A 20,767-nucleotide genomic window follows, 5' to 3' on the forward strand; every position below is an offset into this window, starting at 1 on the left:
CTCAAATTAATCCTCATTAGTAGAAGACTCCTCTTTGGGGAAACCAAAGTCCCTTTCCTAATCATAATGGTCCATTTAAATAGGGCTAGTTCCAATAGAGGGTTTTATTAAAAGACTTTTACAAGATATCAAACTCTGCCTTTCTATATTGAGCTGAAATGATTTGCCAGTGGCAGGCATAGCTGACACATCAATGTGCCCATCTCAATAATCAATGCATATGTCTACACAGTAAATTTAGCTGCAGGAATTACTGACAATCCTAATAATAGTCAAAATTAATCAAATGTGGCATTACATGCCAGCACATGTTTTACATTTCTTTTCTTGTGAATATAAAATGATAGGTCTAGACCTGGGATATGGGCATTAGAAAACTCAAACCATTTGTGTCTCATTACAACTTACCTCTCTATCAGTTCTTAGATAACTGTTAACCACAAAGATTTTTTTAACAGTCTCTTAGCCACAATGGGTTTGAGGCAAAGACCATCTGTGTTGTTTTCTAGCCTCCCAAATACAGATGCAGAATTTCTCTGAAACCAGGTTTTGGCCATAGCCATATCTCAGCGTCAACTTTTTTTTTTTTTAAGTTTATTTTTGAGAGAGAGAGAGAGAACACACATGCAAGCAAGGGAAGGGCAGAGAGAGGGAGACTGAGGACGTGAAGTGGGCTCCACACTGACAGCAGAGAGCCCTATGTGGGGCTCAAACTCACAGAACCATGAGATCATGACCCCAGCTGAAGTCAGATGCTTAACCCACTGAGCCACCCAGGTGTCCCTCAGACCCAACCTCCATATCAGCTTGACACACCAAGTTATTGTCTTTCTCCTAGATGCCCTCAATTAGAGCAATCCCAATAAATGCCCAAAATTCTCTAATTTCGTAGTTCCAAACACACGGTTTCTGATAACAGTAATTTCACTAGAGGATAAAATTAAAGATGTAGCAAGGCAAGGCAGCCCAGGTATTCACATCTGGTCACTGCTCCATTAAGCATTACCACTGGGAGACTGAGTTATCATGCAGATAAAAGGAAAAATGCCCAAGTGCCCACCAGAGCCCTAAATTTTTTTCACTTAGTCCACAACATTTTGCAGGTCCCCCCAAATTTCTGTTATTCTTCGGCTTCCTGATGCTTCAAATTTTACAGAACCCCATCATTAAATCTATGCCATGACACTAAATCCATTCATCATTTCCTTTTGATAACTTATTACTAGGTGCATTTATTCATTTTTTAATGTTTATTTTTGAGAGGGAGAGAGAGAGACAGAGAGAGACAGAGCACAAGCAGGGAGGGGCAGACACAAGCAGGGAGACACAGAATCTGAAGCAGGTCCAGGCTCTGAGCTGTCAGCACAGAGCCTGATGCGGGGCTCGAAACCACAAACCCAGAGATCATGACCAGAGCCAAAGTTGGAGGCTCAACCAACTGAACCACCCAGGGGCCCCACTAAGTGCTTTTAAACTGTGTTGTTATTTACTTACATCAGAACACTTTATTATTATCTTCTTTTAGAAACAATCATCTTCTTCTTAGAAAATAAGAAAAATATTATCTTCTTTTTAGAAAATGAGAAAAATAAGGCTCAGATTGGTTGCCCAAGACAACATTGTTCATAAGTGTCAGAGACAGGATTCTAACAAGGCCTGTTGTATCCTCAATCTTCTACTAGTCTCACTCTATCTCACCGTCTCCTGTTTTCAAGCATCACAACATCCAAGCATTCAAGCCTTATAATATGGTCTGAATATCCACAACTGTACCTCCCCCTATACTGTGAAGTTTCAGACACACACTCTTGGGGCCAGTTGCTACTTTCCCTGTGGCAGTTGTCACCTCATTCCCTTTTCTTTATGTACCTAGAGTTCCAAAACTAAAAGCCTCAAGACATGCCCTCAATTAGCTGGAAATTAGAATGCTATCATGAATCATTGTTCTAGGTCCCTTGAGAAGCATGGGGTGGGGGGGAAAGAATGTTGCCTTTCTAGCTCTATCACAGTTTCAAAGCCACATAATAATCTTTAATCTGAGAAAAGTTAATATTTTTTGCAATTGAAAACAATTATACTTTTGTTATTTTTTTTAGCATTATTGAGCTTTGTAAATTTCATAATATATGTGTACTATCATAGGGTAATTTTTCAAGAATGTACCCAATGCTGGCAAGTCTGTTGTAAGAAAAGCATTTTCACACACTTCAAGAAGCAACATAACCTTTCTTAAAAAGTTAGGCTACGTGTATTCAGTTTAGGCCTTTACGATACTGATAACATCTGGATCAGTAACCTCTCTTCTGGAAATCCATCATAAAAAGGTAATCAGAAAGAAATACAAACAAAAAATATTGCTACAACGAAACTTTGAATAGTGATAGAGTAGAAAAGAAGAGGAAATGGTTAATTATGCTTAAATTCATGCAACTAAGTATTATACAACCATTAAATATCACGCTTATGATAAATTTCTAGAGTATTTTTAATTTTAAAAGTAGAGGTTAAAATTGTAGACTGTAGATGCACCTGGCTGGCTCAGTCGGTTGAGCACTCGACCTCGGGTCAGGTCATGATCTCATGGTTTGTGAGTTCCAGCCCTGAGTCAGGGTCTGCACTGACAGTTCAGAGCTTGGAGTTTGTTTCAGATTCTGCGTCTTCCTCTCTGCCCCTCTCCCACTCTCTCTTTCTCTTCCTCTCTCTCTGCCCCTCCCCCATGCTCTCGCATGCTCTCTCTCTCTCTCTCTCTCTCAAAAATAAACATTGAAATTTTTTTTAAATTATAGACTGTAGGAGCTTAGTATTTTGTTTAATGGAAGGAAATACCAAAGCCAAAAGTGGTAGTATTAAGAAACTAAAAAGAAAGAAAAAATAAAATAAATCTCCCTCTAAAATTTTCTAGAGAGGGCAAAAATATATTTATGTGTGTGATTATATAGTGAATAGATAATATGCTGAAAATTCCTTATAAACACCTGATGTGCCAAGAAAGTCTTTGGATAATGTTAAGCTTTTAAATCCCCCTGACCTAACTTAGAACTCAGTGCAAGTGAGACATTATAAAATGTCCCTTATAGCTTTTTTTCCCAAGTCCCCTAGGATTTTTTGTAATCAGGTTTTAGTACATTCCATTAGCAAAAAATATATGCCTGACTCTGTGTTCTCTGGTAATTAATACTTTGCATTCAGCCTAATACTTCTTCTTGCACCTGAGGCAGGCACCAGGGGCCTAAAACACATGCTCTATTGATCCTCACGGTTAAGCTACAATTATAATCCTATCTAACTGGAATTATCAGGCCTCTGTTATCCAGTGGTTGAACTGTCTGAATCTAAGAAAAAGAAAGTGTCCCTGAAGCCATTAGTTGGGAATTCTCATTTCCCCCCAAAAGAAACAAATCTTGAATGAGATTTATATCAGTTACCTGTTGCCACAATGATACTATGAATGAACTATGCCGGAAATCAGCCTTTAATTAGTACACAAGTCTATATGTGAGCAAGTTAGACGAAGTGGGCCTTCTGCTAACAACTGGACTCACCTGCATGTCGGGTTGACTGGCTGTCAGTGGCTGATTCTGTCTACATGTCCCTTACATTCCTCCAGCAGCCTAGCTTGGGTGTGTTCCTGTGGAAAAGGCAGAGGGTCAAGAGCAGAAACAGGAGTATACAAGCACTTTTTCAAACATCTACACATACCAAATCTGCAAATCACGTGGCCAAATTCAGAATTTAGGGACAGAGAGAAACTTTACCTCTTTAAGTAAGGGCAACTTCAAAGTCACAAAGCAAAATTCATGGGCTAGAGGAGGGGTAAAGATCTGGAACCACTGATGCAATTAATCTACTAAAAAGGTATGTCTAGATTCCTATTATAGCCAACTAATCTCCTTTTCAGCAAGAAGCTTACATCAATACCACAATGGCTCACAATGTCCCCAAATTGACTAGTGTCTTGAAAAAAAACTAAAGTTGGGGCGCCTGGGTGGCTCAGTCGGTTAAGCGGCTGACTTCAGCTCAGGTCACGATCTCGCGGTCCGTGAGTTCGAGCCCCGCATCGGGCTCTGGGCTGATGGCTCAGAGCCTGGAGCCTGCTTCCGATTCTGTGTCTCCCTCTCTCTCTCTGCCCCTCCCCCGTTCATGCTCTGTCTCTCTCTGTCTCAAAAATAAATAAAACGTTAAAAAAAATTTTTAATAAAAAAAAAGAAAAAAGAAAAAAAACTAAAGTAGGGGTGAAAATTTAAAAACAGGGGCACCTGGGTGGCTTAGATGGTTAAGCGTCCAACTTTTGGTTTTGGCTCAGGTTATGATCTTGTGGTTCATGACTTCGAGCCCCACATTGAGCTCTATGCTGTCAGTGCAGAACCTGGTTGGGATTCTCTCTCTACCTCTCCCCTCATCGTGCTCTCTCTCTCTCTCTCTCAAAATAAATGATAAGTTAAAAAAAAAAAAAAAGCAAAAACCCTTGCTACTCTTGTCATCTTAGACACTGTTACACAATTCCCTAATTGGCAACCCCTCATGGGTGAAGTCAGGTACATTAAAAGTCAACATTAATTATATGTGTAATATACATCTATATTATATAAATTGAAATAAATCCAGCAATTTTTTAATGTTTATTTTTTTGTATGTTTATTTTTGATAGAGAGAGCACAAGCAGGGGAAGGGCAGAGAGAGAAAGGGAGACAGAGAATCCAAAGCAGACTCCAGCCTCTGAGCTGTCAGCACAGAGCCCAGGGTAGAGATTGAACTCACAAGCTGTGAGATCATGACCTGAGCCAAAGTTAGAAACTTAACTGACTGAACCACCAGGTGCCCCAACCCAATAATTCTTTCTAAAAGTAGTTGTTAACTTTCAGATTAGCTTTTTCTAGTACCTGGAATACTTAATGTAAACATTCTTATCATACCCACCCTTGAAGGGTTAGGTCATATTTTTTTTAAGTCTTGATAATTAAAAAAGTAAAATTAAAGTATCTATTATTCTTCCTAGTATCTGACATTCTATATGGAATAAGATAGACAGTAATTACAAGAAAGAAGAAAACCTCACTTAATTTCATAAAATAACATATCAATGGGCTATGAGATGATACTCTTTACTAGCTAACTACTTTCACTGCACATTTTCCTCATCATCAGAATAGAAAGTAAGAAAGTACTTTCATTAACTACATTAGCTATGGTTCCAAACTAAAATGCATTTTAAAATCCTTGTCAGGCAGACTAACCACAGTACTAGAAAAACAGATTTTGATGCCTGGCTACAAAAGGGTCAGGATAACACAAAATGAATGCCAGACATCCACAATGTTCAAAACAAATAATTCACCATTGTTGAGAGGAATCTCAGAATGTTTTTTTCTTGGGAAGAAAGATTTGTAGCATCTGTCTGGCTCTTAAAAGCAAATCACATCCCTTGAAACACAATAAACATAAGTCATAATTACCTAAGGTAATATATTAGTATCAACTCTTTCCTTAACATTAGAATTATAGAAGTATTCTGTACAATTTCACACATACTGTTAATAATTTTATGTTATCTCACTTCTTTTAGCTACCATTTTATCACAAAATATAAATATAAAAGAAAGAAAGAAATGTCGTATGCATATTCAACCCTCTCTTTCCCCCCCCACCAAATACAGAACTACAAAGTAATTGGTAACATCTGTTGTCATTGACTATTTTCATGATTTGTGTGGTACCTGAAAATTTATTATAACTAAAATAGAGCACATTAACTTTATTTTTGTTCAGATAGTGATTCCAAGAATGCAGCAAGAGCATCTGTGACTGTCACTAATTAGGGAGTCACTGAGCAGAAATATGGTACAATCACATGTGGTTGATACACAGAAAATTGCAGCTAAACATAAAATTCTAATTGTTTTCTTTATAAGTCTCTAGGTCATAGCCAACTGGATTGCAACAGAAACACTGGAAATCTTGGACAGTCCAAAGTAAACTTTACAAAAAAATTTTCTAAGGAACAAAACAAAACGAAAAGACAGGAACGAGACCTCACCTATGGAAAAGGCCTGGAGTCAGGGCTTCCCTTTAACACCACCAAAGACTCTATGAAACCGTGTCTGCCTGCAGTAGAAAACACCAAACTAGCAGCTGCTGGAATATGATGTCTTAAAATTGTTTCATCATTTATCGCGGCTTAAATCTTTTGTATGAGCAGAGGAGAGTTGGTGTCATTCTCTATGACAACAGAAAACTTGATTTCTGTTTTAAAGTTACTCATCCAGCAACCATAAGCGCTTTTAATAAGGTCACAAGTACCTTTAGCCATTGGTCCTCTCAGGATATTTCTATAAAAGTGGTTGATGAAGAATGAATTAGATAAGGTCAGTAAAGTGACAAGACTAGCAAAATGCTACTAAAGTGGACTTAGATTCCTTAGGAGCTTTGACAACATGGATTTCTTTTTCTAGTGTTTGATCTTTGTTCCACCATCAGAATATAGTGTTGAAGTCTCAGAGCTGTTCCCTGAACTTCATCTGTTTTTTTTCTCATAAGTATGTACTAAGCACCTTCTATGGGGCCTCTCTTTAGTGTGAAAGCTCCAACAGTGAACAAGATGTTGTCCCCATCCTCAAGATTATCTAATAGAGATAGCAGGCAAGGCAACAGGTATTAACAATGTAGTGTGATAAGCACTGCAGGAGAGATAGATACATCTGTGATGAGAACACACACACAAAAGAAACCTAACCCTGAGTTTCAAAGCAGAAAAACCTCCCAGAGAAGTTCATCTCAGAAGTAGGGGCAGGATGATTGCAGGTTTAGGTACAAAGATCTAAAGACAAGAGACAACCTAGTGTACTAGGGGCAATGTCTGTAGTTCTCTGTACGAGCTGGAAAAGAGCGAAGATGGGTGTCAGTGAAAGAATGGTGTCTAATGAGCAAGAGAAATAGAAACCAATCAGGCAATAAAAAGATTTGTTGAATTTAAACATTCAGCAAAGAGATTAGCACTACCTAGTTAAACGAGTAAGATTTTGATTCTATCCATCAAAATCAGAGGATGAAAAATAGAAAGGCAAAAGAAAGAAAGAGACAGAGAGAGACAAAGAAAAAGAAAAGAAGAGAAAAAGAGAAAGAAAGCGTGGGGGAGGGAGAAAGAAATAGAGGATGGAAGGAAGGAAGGAAGGAAGAGAGAAAGAAAGGGTGGGAGAGGGAGGGAGGAAGAGAGAGAGGAAGGAAGGAAGGAAAGAAAGAAGGAAGGAAAAAAGCAAAGATGCATACCATATACACACCAAAAAAGCATATCTTAAAAAATTCCTTGGAAAGAGATGGGAATACTCAGCATGTTTACCTGCGGCTTGGCTGAATCATCCTGGGTCTCTTCTCCAAGGACAGCCAGAAATGGTAAGTAGTTCTGTAACCTCAAGAATGTTGTGAATAATTTTCGGAAACATTCTAAAAGTTTATAACTTTTCTCAACACTGGTCTAGAACAGAAATGTTTTCCATGCAGTAATTAATGACTTCTTCTGGGAATAAATCCCCACTGTGTGAACAATTTTCTAAAGAACATAGGGATTATGACTTGTTCAACTAGTAAATAGTTCACTCTCAGCATGCTGTCAATTGTCAGTCAATTTTTTTCTTTTAATTTTTTAATGTTTATACATTTTTGAGAGAGAGAGAAAGAGAGCATGAGCAGGGGAGGGGCAGAGAGAGGAGGAGACACAGAACCCCAAGCAGGCTCCAGGCTCTGAGCTGTTAGCACAGAGCCCGTCACATCCCAGGAACCGTGAGATAATGACCTGAGCCAAAGTCGGAAGCTTAACTGATGGAGCCACCCAGGCGCCCCAGGATATTTTTAATCAGACATTCTGTTTTAAAAATCTAATTTTCTGAAGTATATATGTTTACAAAATTAAGAACATGACTCATAAAAGTATGAAATGAATACTATCAAACACTTTATTTTAGTTCGTTAATTAATGAGCAAATCAATAAGGTGTTAAAACTGGTTGAAAGGTGAATTTAAAGCACAGATAGATATATATGTGTAGGCAATCAAGATTGCTAAAATGAATTTGCTAATAGATGAAAACTGGTTAATAACTTAAAACATAATATTTGAAATTATTTTTTCCACATAGTAGAAACAAGTTATATCTCTACATGACATAATTCACTTGTATTGCTATGCATGAGAATCACTTGAGAAATACCAGTTGTCTATAACTTAATTTCTACCCCTATGGTTTTGAAATTGTCACAGAGAAACAATCAAAGGTGCATAGCCCTATAATGTCAGATAATCTCTGAAGGAAATCCCTAACATTCCTTTAAAAGGGCAATCATCTCTCTTGCCCATTTCCAAATCTTTGAATTTTTTTTCTTGACAAGTCTAACATTGGTTATGTGACTATTCTCATTTCCTGTATGATGTGCCTGCAGAAAATGAATATTTTAATTGGCCTACTAGGATGCTGTTCCTTTGCATCAAGATAGTAATAAAACCTTACCCATTTTCATAAGTAAACTTTTGAAATGTTTTCTTTAATGTATTTTTTATGTTCCAAATGTTTAAGAGAATATGACATAAAAGCCTTGTGATTTCACATTGAAATATCTAATTGGTATTTTTATTTTAACATAAAGGATATACAATAACTAAATTGTGGACAGAATATGAATTTTTTGGAGACCCAATTTTCAACATTTATAAGTTTGATTTAACCAAACTTACAAAATATGCTTAAGCCCTTAGACTATTTTTAAAGCTCTAGTTAAAAGTATATCTGGACAACAGTGTGAATGCACTTAAGGACCCTGAACTAACTGTGCACTTAAAAATGGTAAAAATGCAAGTTTTATGTTATGTATTTTTTACCATTATAAAAAAAAGCACATTTACTTGTTTTTTAAGGTGCCTAAGATCAAGAGATTTAAAAAATTTTAATGTGGTTTGAAACACTCAAGGGAATATAAAATAACTCAATTTATAAATGGAGTGAATTGCAGGGGAAATTTTAATCCACTAATTTATGAATTGATTATTAATAAAAGAAAACCAAGTTGAAGCTTCTAATTCATTTTTTTTTAAACATTGGGTTTACAAATAAAATGAAAAGATGTAGATTTTGAGGTTGAGGGATTACAAGATAAGGCAAGAGAACTAAGGAGAAGCCAGATTGTAATAGTAAAGAGTTTAGATTATATCTTGTGAGTAACAGGCAGCTACTAAAGTAAAGCAATGGGAGCAGCATATTTGTACCTCAAAAAGGATAATTCTGGCTTGTTCTGTGGAAAAAGGCTAGAGGCAGATAAGATTGATGGCAAAAAAAAATTAATAGGTTATTGCTGTTATTTAGGTGAAAAGTGATGATGATCAGGACTAAAGCAATGAGGCAATAATTATAACCACCTTACACTGAGCACCTATTATGTGTCAGGAACTCTTTTAAAAAGCACTTCACCCACACTAACTCACTTTATCCTTATGTCAGTGCCATAGGGTAAGTATTATTATTACCTTACACAGCACAAGAATTCATCTCTTACTCAGAATCGTTGTTCAAAGTCATGGGGAAATTCTAAGAATATATGATTTTGCAAACGCCTTCTTAACCCGACTGGGGAGTGGGGAGTGGGAAACAGTTCATACTGTTAAAAGAGAAACTGAGGCATGCCAAAAATTTTAAGGGTTTATTTAAGCAAAAATCGATTTGAATCAGTGCAGCAACAAACCAGAAGTGGTTAGGGCAGATCTACCGACAGCAGCTGGGGGAGAGACTTTATAGCAAAGGTAGAAGCAAAGTAAGGAAATTCTTGACTGGCTGTAGTTTAACGTCTCGGTTGGTTATGATTGGTTGTCCTTAGGTTTCAAATTCATAACCTTGAGGCATTTACAGGCTTAGATTTTCATTTATGCATGTAGGCTGCTAGGACCTTAAAGCCATCTCAATCCAAAGGCTTCCTTGTTTAAATTATTTAACAATAGCAAAATACAAACAAAGAATAATCAACTCCTTACTGCCTGAAGTTCCAACTTCAAAAAAGAATGGGTCCAATATGGGAATAACTTTGTTCAAATGCAGTTACTCCTGATTTAAACAACCAATTATTAACTTGCAAAGACATCAAGTTCCAAATATACAAATAATTGATTTGTGAAAGAAGCAAATGAATTTCTTGTGATAAGGTATTTGAGGGAAGAGTTAGTTATTGATTTATTTGTTTGTGTAGGTGGTGGTTGTGGTGTTTTATCTCACAAGAAATCTTATTTCAGTAAATGACTAAGCAAATGAGAGTAACTTGAAAAATGGGAAAGGTTTTACATATGCCATGAAACTTCACGGGTCATATTTTCTGTCTCAATGATAGTTTCAAATTGCTGGCGATAAAACAAGAGCTAAATGGCTTGTCTCTTACAAAATGTGAGATTTAAAAATCTATGTATGTAAAACTGTCAGTCTTTCAGATGCTTTTTCCGAGCTCAAGGAATTCTAGGATCCCAGGATTTTGTCATCTCTAAGTATCTCATTAGACAACCCATTCCCAACATTGCCATGCTTAACTGTTGTTTATTTATTTAAAAAAAAATTTTTTTTAGTGTTTGTTTATTTTGGGGACAGGGAGAGACAGAGCATGTGTCGGGGAGGGGCAGAGAGAGAGAGGGAGACACAGAATCTGAAGCAGGCTCCAGGCTCTGAGCTGTAAGCACAGAGTTCGACGTGGGGGCTTGAACTCAGGAACCATGAGATCACCTGTTTAACTGTGTTTAAAAGCCTCAGGGAGGTATCAAAAGGTTTAGGCTTTATACAAGAGAGAGAAATGGAGCCTTTGGGTGAAGTTTGCTCTCTAGTAGTGGGAAGGAACACGTCGTTTGCCTTATATTTGCAACACAATACAATGAATTGGGGCCTGGAAAGGGCATGTCTCTAAACAGACCTGAATCATACCTTGAGCAACAGGCAGTAGATCTGACTTCTTTGGGGTTTGCCTTTAAAGGAATACTATTCTAACATTCTACCAGGTTTTCCCTTTAATATTCTGCAAATTAGGCAGAAAGCTTTAAACGTGCAAGCCACAGGCAGTATCTGCTGCCTCATTACCGGCTGAACGGCCTGTGCCACAAACCAGTTCATGCATTACAAACCATCCCCCGACAGTCTATTATCATGTGGTCATTTTCACCCATCTCTACAGGACTGTTTGCATCCATTGACTAGAATATTCATCCTCTTCTCTTAATTGAGACTCCCTAAAATATCATCACCAGGAATTCCTAGAAATAAATTATTCCTAGAAATAGTATATATATGTATGTATATATATATATCTCTCTCCTCAATGAGCTTAATTTTAAAACATCACATTTCAGCACATCCTCTTTAACAATAAAAGCATCGTTGGGGAAAAGAGATGGTAAACGGTCATAATCATGGTGTGTATGTTTGGCTTCTTAGGTAATTTCACCTGTGTTGTCAGTGGACACTACCTGACATTAAGCAGTAAATCAACTGGGCTTCACAACAAAGTCATGAAATATTTCAACCCACTAAAAATGAAGCAGATTCATTCCAATATCCCAACTGCTGTAAAGGGACTGTAATAGTGAAAGTCTAGTATCACATGGGAAGTAGTATCATACAGTGGAAACCACAATCTTGCTGCTGACAGACTTGAGTTCAAGCCAACGTTTTCCGTTAATCAGTATTTTGATCTTAAAAGGTTAACTTAAATCTCTGGGTCTCAGGTTTGTTTTTTTTTTAAGTTTATTTATTTTGAGAGAGAGAGTGTGTGTGTGTGTGTGTGTGTGTGGGAGGGACAGAGAGAGAGAGAGAGAGAGAGAGAGAGAGAGAGAGAATCCCAAGCAGGCTCTGCGCTGTCAGTGAGAGCCCTACGCAGAACTCGATCCCATGAATCCTGAGATCATGACCTGAGGCTGAAACCAAGAGTCGGACACTTAACTGACTGAGCCAGCCAGGTGCCCCTCTGTGTCTTAGTTTTATCATTAACAAAATGGGAACTATGATAACTGCCCTTTAAATTATTATGAAGTTTACAAAAAATATATGTAAAATACCTGACGTCTAATAGGCATTATTATCACTCTCGGCATCAGGATTCCCAAGCGGCTGCTCTCTTGCAAACCTGTATAGAACATGTAAGCTGAGTAGAAAACACATTTGAGAGATAATAGGAAACAGTAGAAAACTGTCTCTTGCACTTCTGTTAAGGAACGACTTTGACTCTATTTTAACACAGGCTTCAGAACTGTCAGCTATAGAGAAACAAATGTTTTCAGTGAACTGATTACAGCTGCAAATGAACAGCCATTCTTCACACTTGCAAAACGTGCACATAAAGGGAGTTGCCAGCCATGTTTACAGTAGCAGCATTTTTTTAATTGGAAGAGACTATAAGATACATCATATATCCAATGTCTAGTGATGAAAACATGAATAATCAAATAATAGCCATGATTTTGAAAAACTTAGCTTTTTATCAAACACCTATTGAAGCTACCAAGGGATACTAAAGATTCACCAAATACCCTGCACAATACTCAAAACTAATGCTAAAAGTTCAGCACATTTCCTTCAGGTCTTCAATGAATTACGATATGTGTATACCGTTAATACCATACTAAGTAAAACATATTCATGCTGTTTTCTCTACTTTAGACACTTGTGTTCCCCCCTTCATAGGGTATAATTCAGTGTTTTATTCATAATAAGTAGTCCATAATTACTTTACAAAAATAGCCACAGTTAACACGAATGTAATTCTTTAATCAAACTGTGGATGAATTCACTTTAAAGGGTATGATACTATTGAAACATGCATATTAAGCCAGAGCTTTAATTCAGAAAGGATTACAGCTTGTGAGTTAAATAATTACAGGTTTCATGTTTTGAATATTTATTTCCAAGTCTGTTTTCTATCTTTTATTTGCAAAAAATTTGGACTCATTTGGCCACATATAGGACGCTAAATTTCTCATATTTTTTATCCTCTAATATGAAAAAAAATTAGTATTTTATCACTGAAGTCATAATGCCATAAAACAGCCGTTACAAAAACTTTCCATGACCTCACATGTGTGAAAACATTAATGAATTGCAAAAGTTGAAATTGGTGTTCCTCATTCTGGCACAGAATGAACACATGTGTCCCAAGATGAATCACCCAGGAATGTGCACTGGAACCAACAGGGAATCAGGAGAGGCAGCTGCTTTCTTGGCAACAGAAGTGACAGCATCTGGAGCTTCTGTGTAGGCATACTGCATTGAGGTACTGTGATTCTCCCCTGCGATGCTACTAAAGCGATGTATCTCTGACTATCACATGGAAAGTGCCATTGTTATTTCTACACAGCTTACAAAGGGACTGGCAATGCCACATGTTTACCAGCATAGTAGATGACCACTTTTAAATCTAAGACTTCATAAAGATCCCGCAATGGAGCTCTACCAAAGTAACTTACCTTCACCAAATAGAAATTTCCTTCTCACGTGACGTCCAGGATAGGCAAGCAAGAGCTGATATGGTGGCTTCCTCATCACCTGGGACTTGGACGGCTTTCAGTTCCATTTCATGATTACTTATACTTGGTCCAACATGGTGCTCCAACCATCACATCTGAGTTCTAAACAGAAGGAAGCAAGTAAGGGGGAAGCAGGTTTAAAGCACACCTACAATCTATCTTACAGAAGTTTCCCAGAAACTGTCATGCACTTCCATTTATATGCCTTTGGCTAGACCTTTAGGCATACGACCATATCTAACTGCAAATGTTGTCCTTATTCCAATCACGTGCCTTAGAGTTCTAAGAAGAGGAGATGGATATTAGGATGGGCAATGCGAATCTAGGCCACAGCCGCTAAAATGCCAAGAATCTGGGTAGATTACAAGACAAGTAATATTTTGAAACTTGGATATCATTACAGCACAGATGTAGAGAGGAAGAAAATACTATGGTCCTTGGGTTTGTTATTCACCCATGAATCAATACAACTTGAATTTGCAGGGTTCTCTTACAACATTTCTGAAGTCCTCCCATATTAAAAATTATTTTGAATGCCACAAGTTTTACAGCCCTAGAATAGTTTCCAATCAATCACAGCGGCTAGAATCCCTTATGGGACTTATTTTTATTACATACTCAACTTGGTCAAAGGAATGTTTACGTATCAGAATGCCTTTGGTCACCCAAATTGTGATTTAGATGTCAAGCAGGAGCCAACGAGCAGAAAAGTTGACATGGATGATAAATGGAGACCTAGAACAAGAAATTTTGAGGTAGGAGTTGGCAATAGTGGATTGACATCTCGCTAACCACTCACTACTCCCTTCCCAACTCTGTCACCCAAGTTCAGGCTAATTAGTCATCGTACACTGGAATATAGGCCAGCCAAGTACAATGCCAACCTAAAACACTCATCAGCCAGTGTGGAGAAACAAATGGTTCCATTTAACACAACATGACAATTTCAATAATACAGTAAACTCAAATGAGGAGTACAGTTCAATCACTGAGGTACTTGGCAGAAAACAGAAGAAAGCCTCTTGGCAATCCACTTGTGTCATGTTCTTGAATGTTCGCAGACTATATGCTTCTTCCTTTCTCTTTTGAGGTAGAAAATATATATTTTTTCAAAAAAGGACAGGTTTTTCAGATTGGTCTCTAATACAAAAAGTTAGCCCAGTTTTTTTTTGTTTTTTTTTTATCCATTCCAGAGTCATTATGTTTTTTTGCTTTGTTTGCTTGTGTTCAGTTTGTTCTTTTAATGTGATAATCTGACTGGGGGACAGATTTTTTTCTCTCTCTTACCACTATTTGATACCAGTTCTACCATAATTACTCCACAGGGTAATTCCAATGTACTTCTACTTTCTGTCAGTACTCCTGCATATAATAAATATCATGATTCAACATCACAGTCTGATGACAAGTATTCACAAGGACTTCCTAGTGAAAACATGTTCTATCCCAATTACTTGAAAAAGGACAGGGAATTTCTCTTAATGGATTGTGACAGCCAGCCTCCAAAATGGCCCCTGATTATCCTCACTTTCTGTATTCATGCTGTATATTAGTCTCCTTCTATATGAATCAGAGCTGGCTTATGTGATAACTAAAGTACAGGCAGACATGACAGTGTGACTTCCAACGATCGGCTACCAATGGTATTGAAGCTTCAGTTTCTTTGATTGGCTCACTTTGGTGGAACCCAGCCACCATATCATAAGGACAGTCAACGAGCCACATGGAAAGGCACTCCGGGAGAGGAATTGAGAACTTCCACCAATAGTCAGCTCCAATTTGCCAATCATAGGAGTTAGTTACCTTTGTAGAGGATGTTCCAGCCTCAGTCAAGTCTTCATATCCCAGTAGTCTCACCTGACATCTGACTGCTATCTCATGAGAATCTTCAAGCCATAACGGTTTGGTCAAGTTGTTCCCATACTTCTAGCCCACAGAAAAGGTGATAGATACTAAATGGTTAAGGTTGTTTATAACCTTCTAAATTTGGTGGCAATGTGTTACACAGCAACAGATAACTAACACACATACAATCACATATAACCCTCTCCTTTAGTGTTTTTACCTGCCAGCTAATTCCCATAAATACATTGGCCAGCATCTCCCTTCAAATGCTCCTGCAACACACACACACACACACACACACACACACACACACACTCAAGTGTAATCAGATTGACCATTTGACAATATTGAATTAAATTGCACCAGTCACTCCAGTAAGGCCAATATGAGACTAATCTGGCCTGACTAATCCTATTATCATGCCTTACCCCTCTCTTGCAGATTTCAGAAAATGTCTCCATGATGTCATATTTTACAATAGTCATATTGTTCCAATGAATCAAAGACACAATCTAGGGTTTGAGGAGATGTAGCCTCCTCCAGCTGACTTTAACATTATCAGTCTGTGAAAAATGTCTCTCATTTGTTTAGATGCCTTCGTGTATCTGCCACATCTGAACCACTTAGGTTCCTCCTGTTTTGGAAAGGTAATCAATCTTCTCGGCCTGGGTTGTGTCCATACTCTTAATCATTACTCACTACTACCACCTCCTGGATGTCCAACACTTTGTAAATATTAGATCACAATGTTTGAAAATATCAGTTCTTTTATTATTTTTTCATTTTATTTAAACCCAAGTTAGTTAACATATAGTGTAATAATGGTTTCAGGAGTAGAATTTAGTGATTCAGCACTTACATAATGTGCTCATCCCAACAAGTGCCCTCCAATCAGTTCTTGTCTAAAGACATTTTAGTCACTCTCATTTTTTTAAGCAGTAAGCACTCAGCCCCACATGTAGTAAACCATGAGATTACAATATGGCTTAGCTAATCACTGAGGCAACAGAATGGAGTTTTTATTCATAGCTTCTCTCAAAGTCTAATACTCTTTCTGGAACCAGCTAACAGATCACCTGAGCTCCCCATGCCACCATTTAAAATAAATGCAGTAATGTTGATCCATTGATCTGAAACAGGGAGAAAAATAAACCAAATTATTTTAAATTATAAAGTTAAATTATGCCAGCCTAAAAATGTTCAGTGTGGTGGTTTAAGGGAATCCACATAAATGCACATCCCCACCTTATGCTACATATTCTGAAACTTAAAAGTTCAAATAATAAAAGTTATCTTTAATGATTTACAATTTTAATACCATTCTCCTTTTGAACTTCTGATATTGTCATGCCCTCTCTTACCAAATGCACCTGTTTAGTGTGATCCTCTGGTTTTAAAATATATATCTATTTCCAGTTAGATTCATAATTTACCTTTGCTTACTGTTATTCCCCCATTTTCAAAATATATGCTTGAATTGTTTCTCCAATATATATTGTAAATTTGTTTATTTGTAAATACAGAAGGCCCTTTTCTATGGATCTCAAAAGAATTTCTGGAAGTGTGTGGCGGGGAAAAGTTAGGGTTGCTCTTGGGTAGCATTCCTGTGTAAAAGAGAATTTGTAAAACCGATATATTCAGAACTGAGATGAATAGTCACTTGGCTTATGACTGGTGAATGATCCCAATTTTTTCCTTCATGTGGATCCTGAGAAAATGATAAAAGCCATGTTTTTAAAATGTACAAATCTGTGGTCTTATTACCACAAGTAAAAATGTTGACAGCCTTCTACCAAACATGTGCACAGCCATTATCCTTTCAACAAACAGTCCACCAGAAACTAATACAACACTGTATGTTAACTATATTGGAATTTAAAATTAAAAAAAAAAAAACAGGTCACCAACATAAATACCATATTTATTTGGCATGCTTCTTTTTCAATCATTCCACCAAAAACAAATACACACACATACTTACACATGCATATACACACGTGCACAAAATTTTCTAATACTTCTCATGGAGTACAGATGTCTGTAGCTGTTTAGTTAAATCCCATTTGAACAATTATTTTTTTTTTTACTTCTTCAACTATTCTTTTTAAAGTGTTAAGAAACTATTCTATGCATAGTTAAAATAGTATCACAGAGATAGATAGAATTCCTAGTGATTCCCAGTGTTCCTCAATAGCTTTCAGAAATAATCTTTAACAAAATAGCAGCAAACAATTAGTTTAAAATGGATTGGGTAGATTTAAATTCAGATTTAAAATGGATTTAAATTCTAGGTCTCTCCTGAAATCCATCCTTGTCTATCCTGGAATGTCCCTCACCAGCCTTGACCTAAGAGGTCAGTTTTATTACAAGACTGAAATATAGTATCTCAATAAAGGAAAAACCGCCAGAGCACTATATCCTTTGTCTTTTTTTTTTCTATAGTTGGAACAAATTCTGTCTGAGCAGATCAACTACTTAATGTCCAGTGGCTTTGGCTGACAGACTACATTCCAAAATGGATACTTACTCAGGATGAAGAGAGGAGGGTGTGGGCAGTAGATTGACAGGGAGCCAGCTTGTGGCCATATGCACACAAAACAGCTTGAAGTCAAGCCTGCCTGTTCCTCCTACTCTCCCATCCTCTTCAACTTGCAGGCCAGCTGTCAGTGCTGCCCAACTGCCTCGCCCATGCCAACCATAGAACATGCTCTAGATGGCCCAGCCTATTTTTTTTTTCTTTCTGCCTCCTATGGAGTCTTCACCTCCCCACTGAGCAAGTAGCAGGCACCCTGGGTGTTTCATGTCATTATTTTCCCATTTGCCATCCCATGCTGCTAATTTAATTTTAGCACTGTGCATGTGAAGAATTGTCCATTTATATTCTTAAAAGGCAGCAGAGGCCATTAAGCTTGCTCACATATTCGAATGTTCCTTTCCAGTAACAGTGTGAGCTGTCTGATTTGATGGATTTTTGAAGCTGCAATCTTTGACATATAAAATGTCACATAGAGCCTTTAAATTCTAGGACTGAGTTATTTGGGGGATTAAAAAAAAACCTTCCTAGGAGTTGTATTTCTTGATGATTAATGCTTATGAAATATAACAGATACTATGAGATAGAAAAATACCAGGTGACAAGAAAGTAGCTCTTCACAGTTATTTCAAGAATTTTATTTTTATGCTACTAGCCCCTCCAATTCATCCTCATGATCTCCAATTCTACCAAGGCAACCTTGACGTGGAGAGAGGGGAGAAACCAGAACGATTCTTTCTTTATTCAGACCAAACACTAATCATATTTCCCTTCCTTTCCACAACCGCAGATCAACACACAAACGCACACAAAGATGCTTTACTCTCTGCTGAAGGTTTTGTGAGGAAAATGGATGAGGATGGGTGAGTGAAAGAAGAGAAAGGAAGCTCATGAGGGTAGAGAAGTGATTGTGTAACTGAATGTGCTACATCTACTTAAAGAGGGAGCAGGCAACATTTCCAAAGAACACCCACTTCCTCTTGCTACTTTCCACTGCACTTTTTAAAAATAACTTCTATTTTTAGAGCAGTTTTGGGTTCACAGCAAAATTGAGCAGAAGGTACAGAGAGTTCCCATATACCTCCTGTCCCTATATATGCAGAACCTCACCCTTTATCAACATCCCCACCAGAATGGTACATTTGTCACAATTTATGAACCTGTATTGTTACATCATTATCATCCGAAGTCTGTAGTTTGCATTAGAGCTTACTCTTGGTATTGTACATTTTATAGATTTTGACAAATTCATAATGACATGAATCTACCATGATATTATCATACAGAGCAGTTTCACTGCCCTAAAAATTACCTGCCTGTTCACCCCTTCCTCCCCCACTTGCCCCTGGCAACCGCTGATCGTTTTCTGTCTCCATAATTTTGCTTTTTCGAGAATGTTATATAGTTGGAATCATTTGGCTTGTAGCCTTTCCAGATTGGCCTACTTCATCTGGAAATATGCAACTTGCATCCTCATCTTTTCAGAATTTTTCCATTGCGTTTTCTTTGATTGCAGACATGGATACTAACCAAATCCTAGACAAAATTAAAATAAATGTAAGGCTCAGGGAATAGATGACATTGGTTTCCCAAAAAAGAACTAAAAAGAAAACAGTAAAGCAGTATCTTCTTCCACCTTTCATGCCATTTTCCATTTTAGTAATTTCAAACAAAACATCAAAAACAAAGTATGGGAGGCTGAGGGACACAGTGAAAAGAGCCAGAAAGAACTGGCTGTGAATCCCAACTCTCACTCTTGCATACCTATAAGGTTTGGGGGAAAGTTTCTTAGCCTCTTGTGACCCACGGTTTCCTAACCTATAAAAATAGACTGCTTTTAGAACTTCATAGAACACCAGCAGAGTATCCAGTCCATCATAGGCACTCAAAAAAATTATTAGAGTATCATAATGCAGATGTGTGGCAGTATACAGTGATTAACAGAGAGGCATTCTCTTTCCGTGAACTTAAAACTGAAGAAAATGAATATGCCTCTGAACTAGAAAAATGCACATATGATGGTTGCACTCACTATAGATTTTAACTAATCTCAAAAATTTAGGGGTTCCTGGGTGGCTCAGTTGGTTAAGTGTCTGACTCTTGATTTCAGCTCAGGTCATGATCTCACAGCTTGTAAGTTCGAGCCCCCTGTCAGACTCTGTGTTGACAATGCAGAGCCTGCTTGGGATTCTCTCTCCCTCTCTCTCTGCCCCTCCACCGTCTTCTCTCCCTCTCTCTCTCTCTCTCTCTCTCTCAAAAATAAATAAATAAATGTTTAAAAAATAATTTAGAAAAGCTCAAAAGTGAAATCAAAGTAACTGTAATTTGACAAGCAAGAGCCATTGCAATTGAATTTGTACCATGTCTAAAGAAAGACTGAGTATTTAAAAAAAGAAAGACTGAATAAACCACAGGAAGATGGTCAGATGGAAGAAAAAAATAGAAACCAACATCCCCGAGATTGGTAGTAGTTTCCAGACTACCCTGGGGAGAGTGATCAGGAATACAGAGCATGTGAACCCCTCACATAGATTACCCTGTTGTAGAGAAGGTATGATTCACTGGGCATCAACTGACTTGGATGAATTATCCTTCATTTTCCTTTATTTCCTCTTCCTCTATGCTGATTTCATGCTTACTGAACAACTTTCTGGTTATTCATTTGGCTTCTGGTTACATTGATTCCAGAGGTGAAAGAAGTGTCCTGAAGAGCAGGCACCACCATCCCACTCTGGAAAATAGTATCTCCTGTTGTATATTCGTGACTTGTCTATCTGGGTTCTCTACTTCAGTCTTTTTAAGTTTGATTGGCATTACTTATGTGAGTCCTGTGAATGCTGGGATACTGAACATCTCAGAGGT

General features: G+C 37.5%; 1 protein-coding gene across 6 annotated transcripts in view; it reads right to left on the reverse strand.

The window, feature by feature from the left end:
* Positions 1 to 20,111, reverse strand: part of LOC132672170 (uncharacterized) — a 29,504-nt gene extending 9,393 nt beyond the window's left edge. Inside the window, exons 1-6 of one of the 6 annotated variants that reach the window (XR_009607394.3) lie at positions 13,468 to 20,111; positions 12,064 to 12,131; positions 7,334 to 7,403; positions 6,035 to 6,102; positions 5,336 to 5,421; positions 3,543 to 3,628 (exon numbers count right to left, since the gene is read on the reverse strand). Coding sequence is in view for 5 of the 6 variants with exons in the window: in XM_081796412.1 (XP_081652538.1) it covers positions 5,353 to 5,421; positions 7,334 to 7,468; positions 12,064 to 12,131; positions 13,468 to 13,543 (348 nt within the window). In the remaining variant the exon portion in view is untranslated. Of the gene's footprint in view, positions 1 to 3,542; positions 3,629 to 5,335; positions 5,422 to 6,034; positions 6,103 to 7,333; positions 7,469 to 12,063; positions 12,132 to 13,467 lie in introns of all 6 variants that reach the window. The other 5 variants (XM_081796412.1, XM_081796415.1, XM_081796413.1 and 2 more) reach the window with 5 other exon arrangements.
* Positions 20,112 to 20,767: the final 656 nt, after the last annotated feature.

The sequence above is a fragment of the Panthera onca genome, chromosome C1, assembly GCF_046562875.1.
Source record: "Panthera onca isolate mPanOnc1 chromosome C1, mPanOnc1 haplotype 2, whole genome shotgun sequence".
Classification (NCBI taxonomy): domain Eukaryota; kingdom Metazoa; phylum Chordata; class Mammalia; order Carnivora; family Felidae; genus Panthera; species Panthera onca.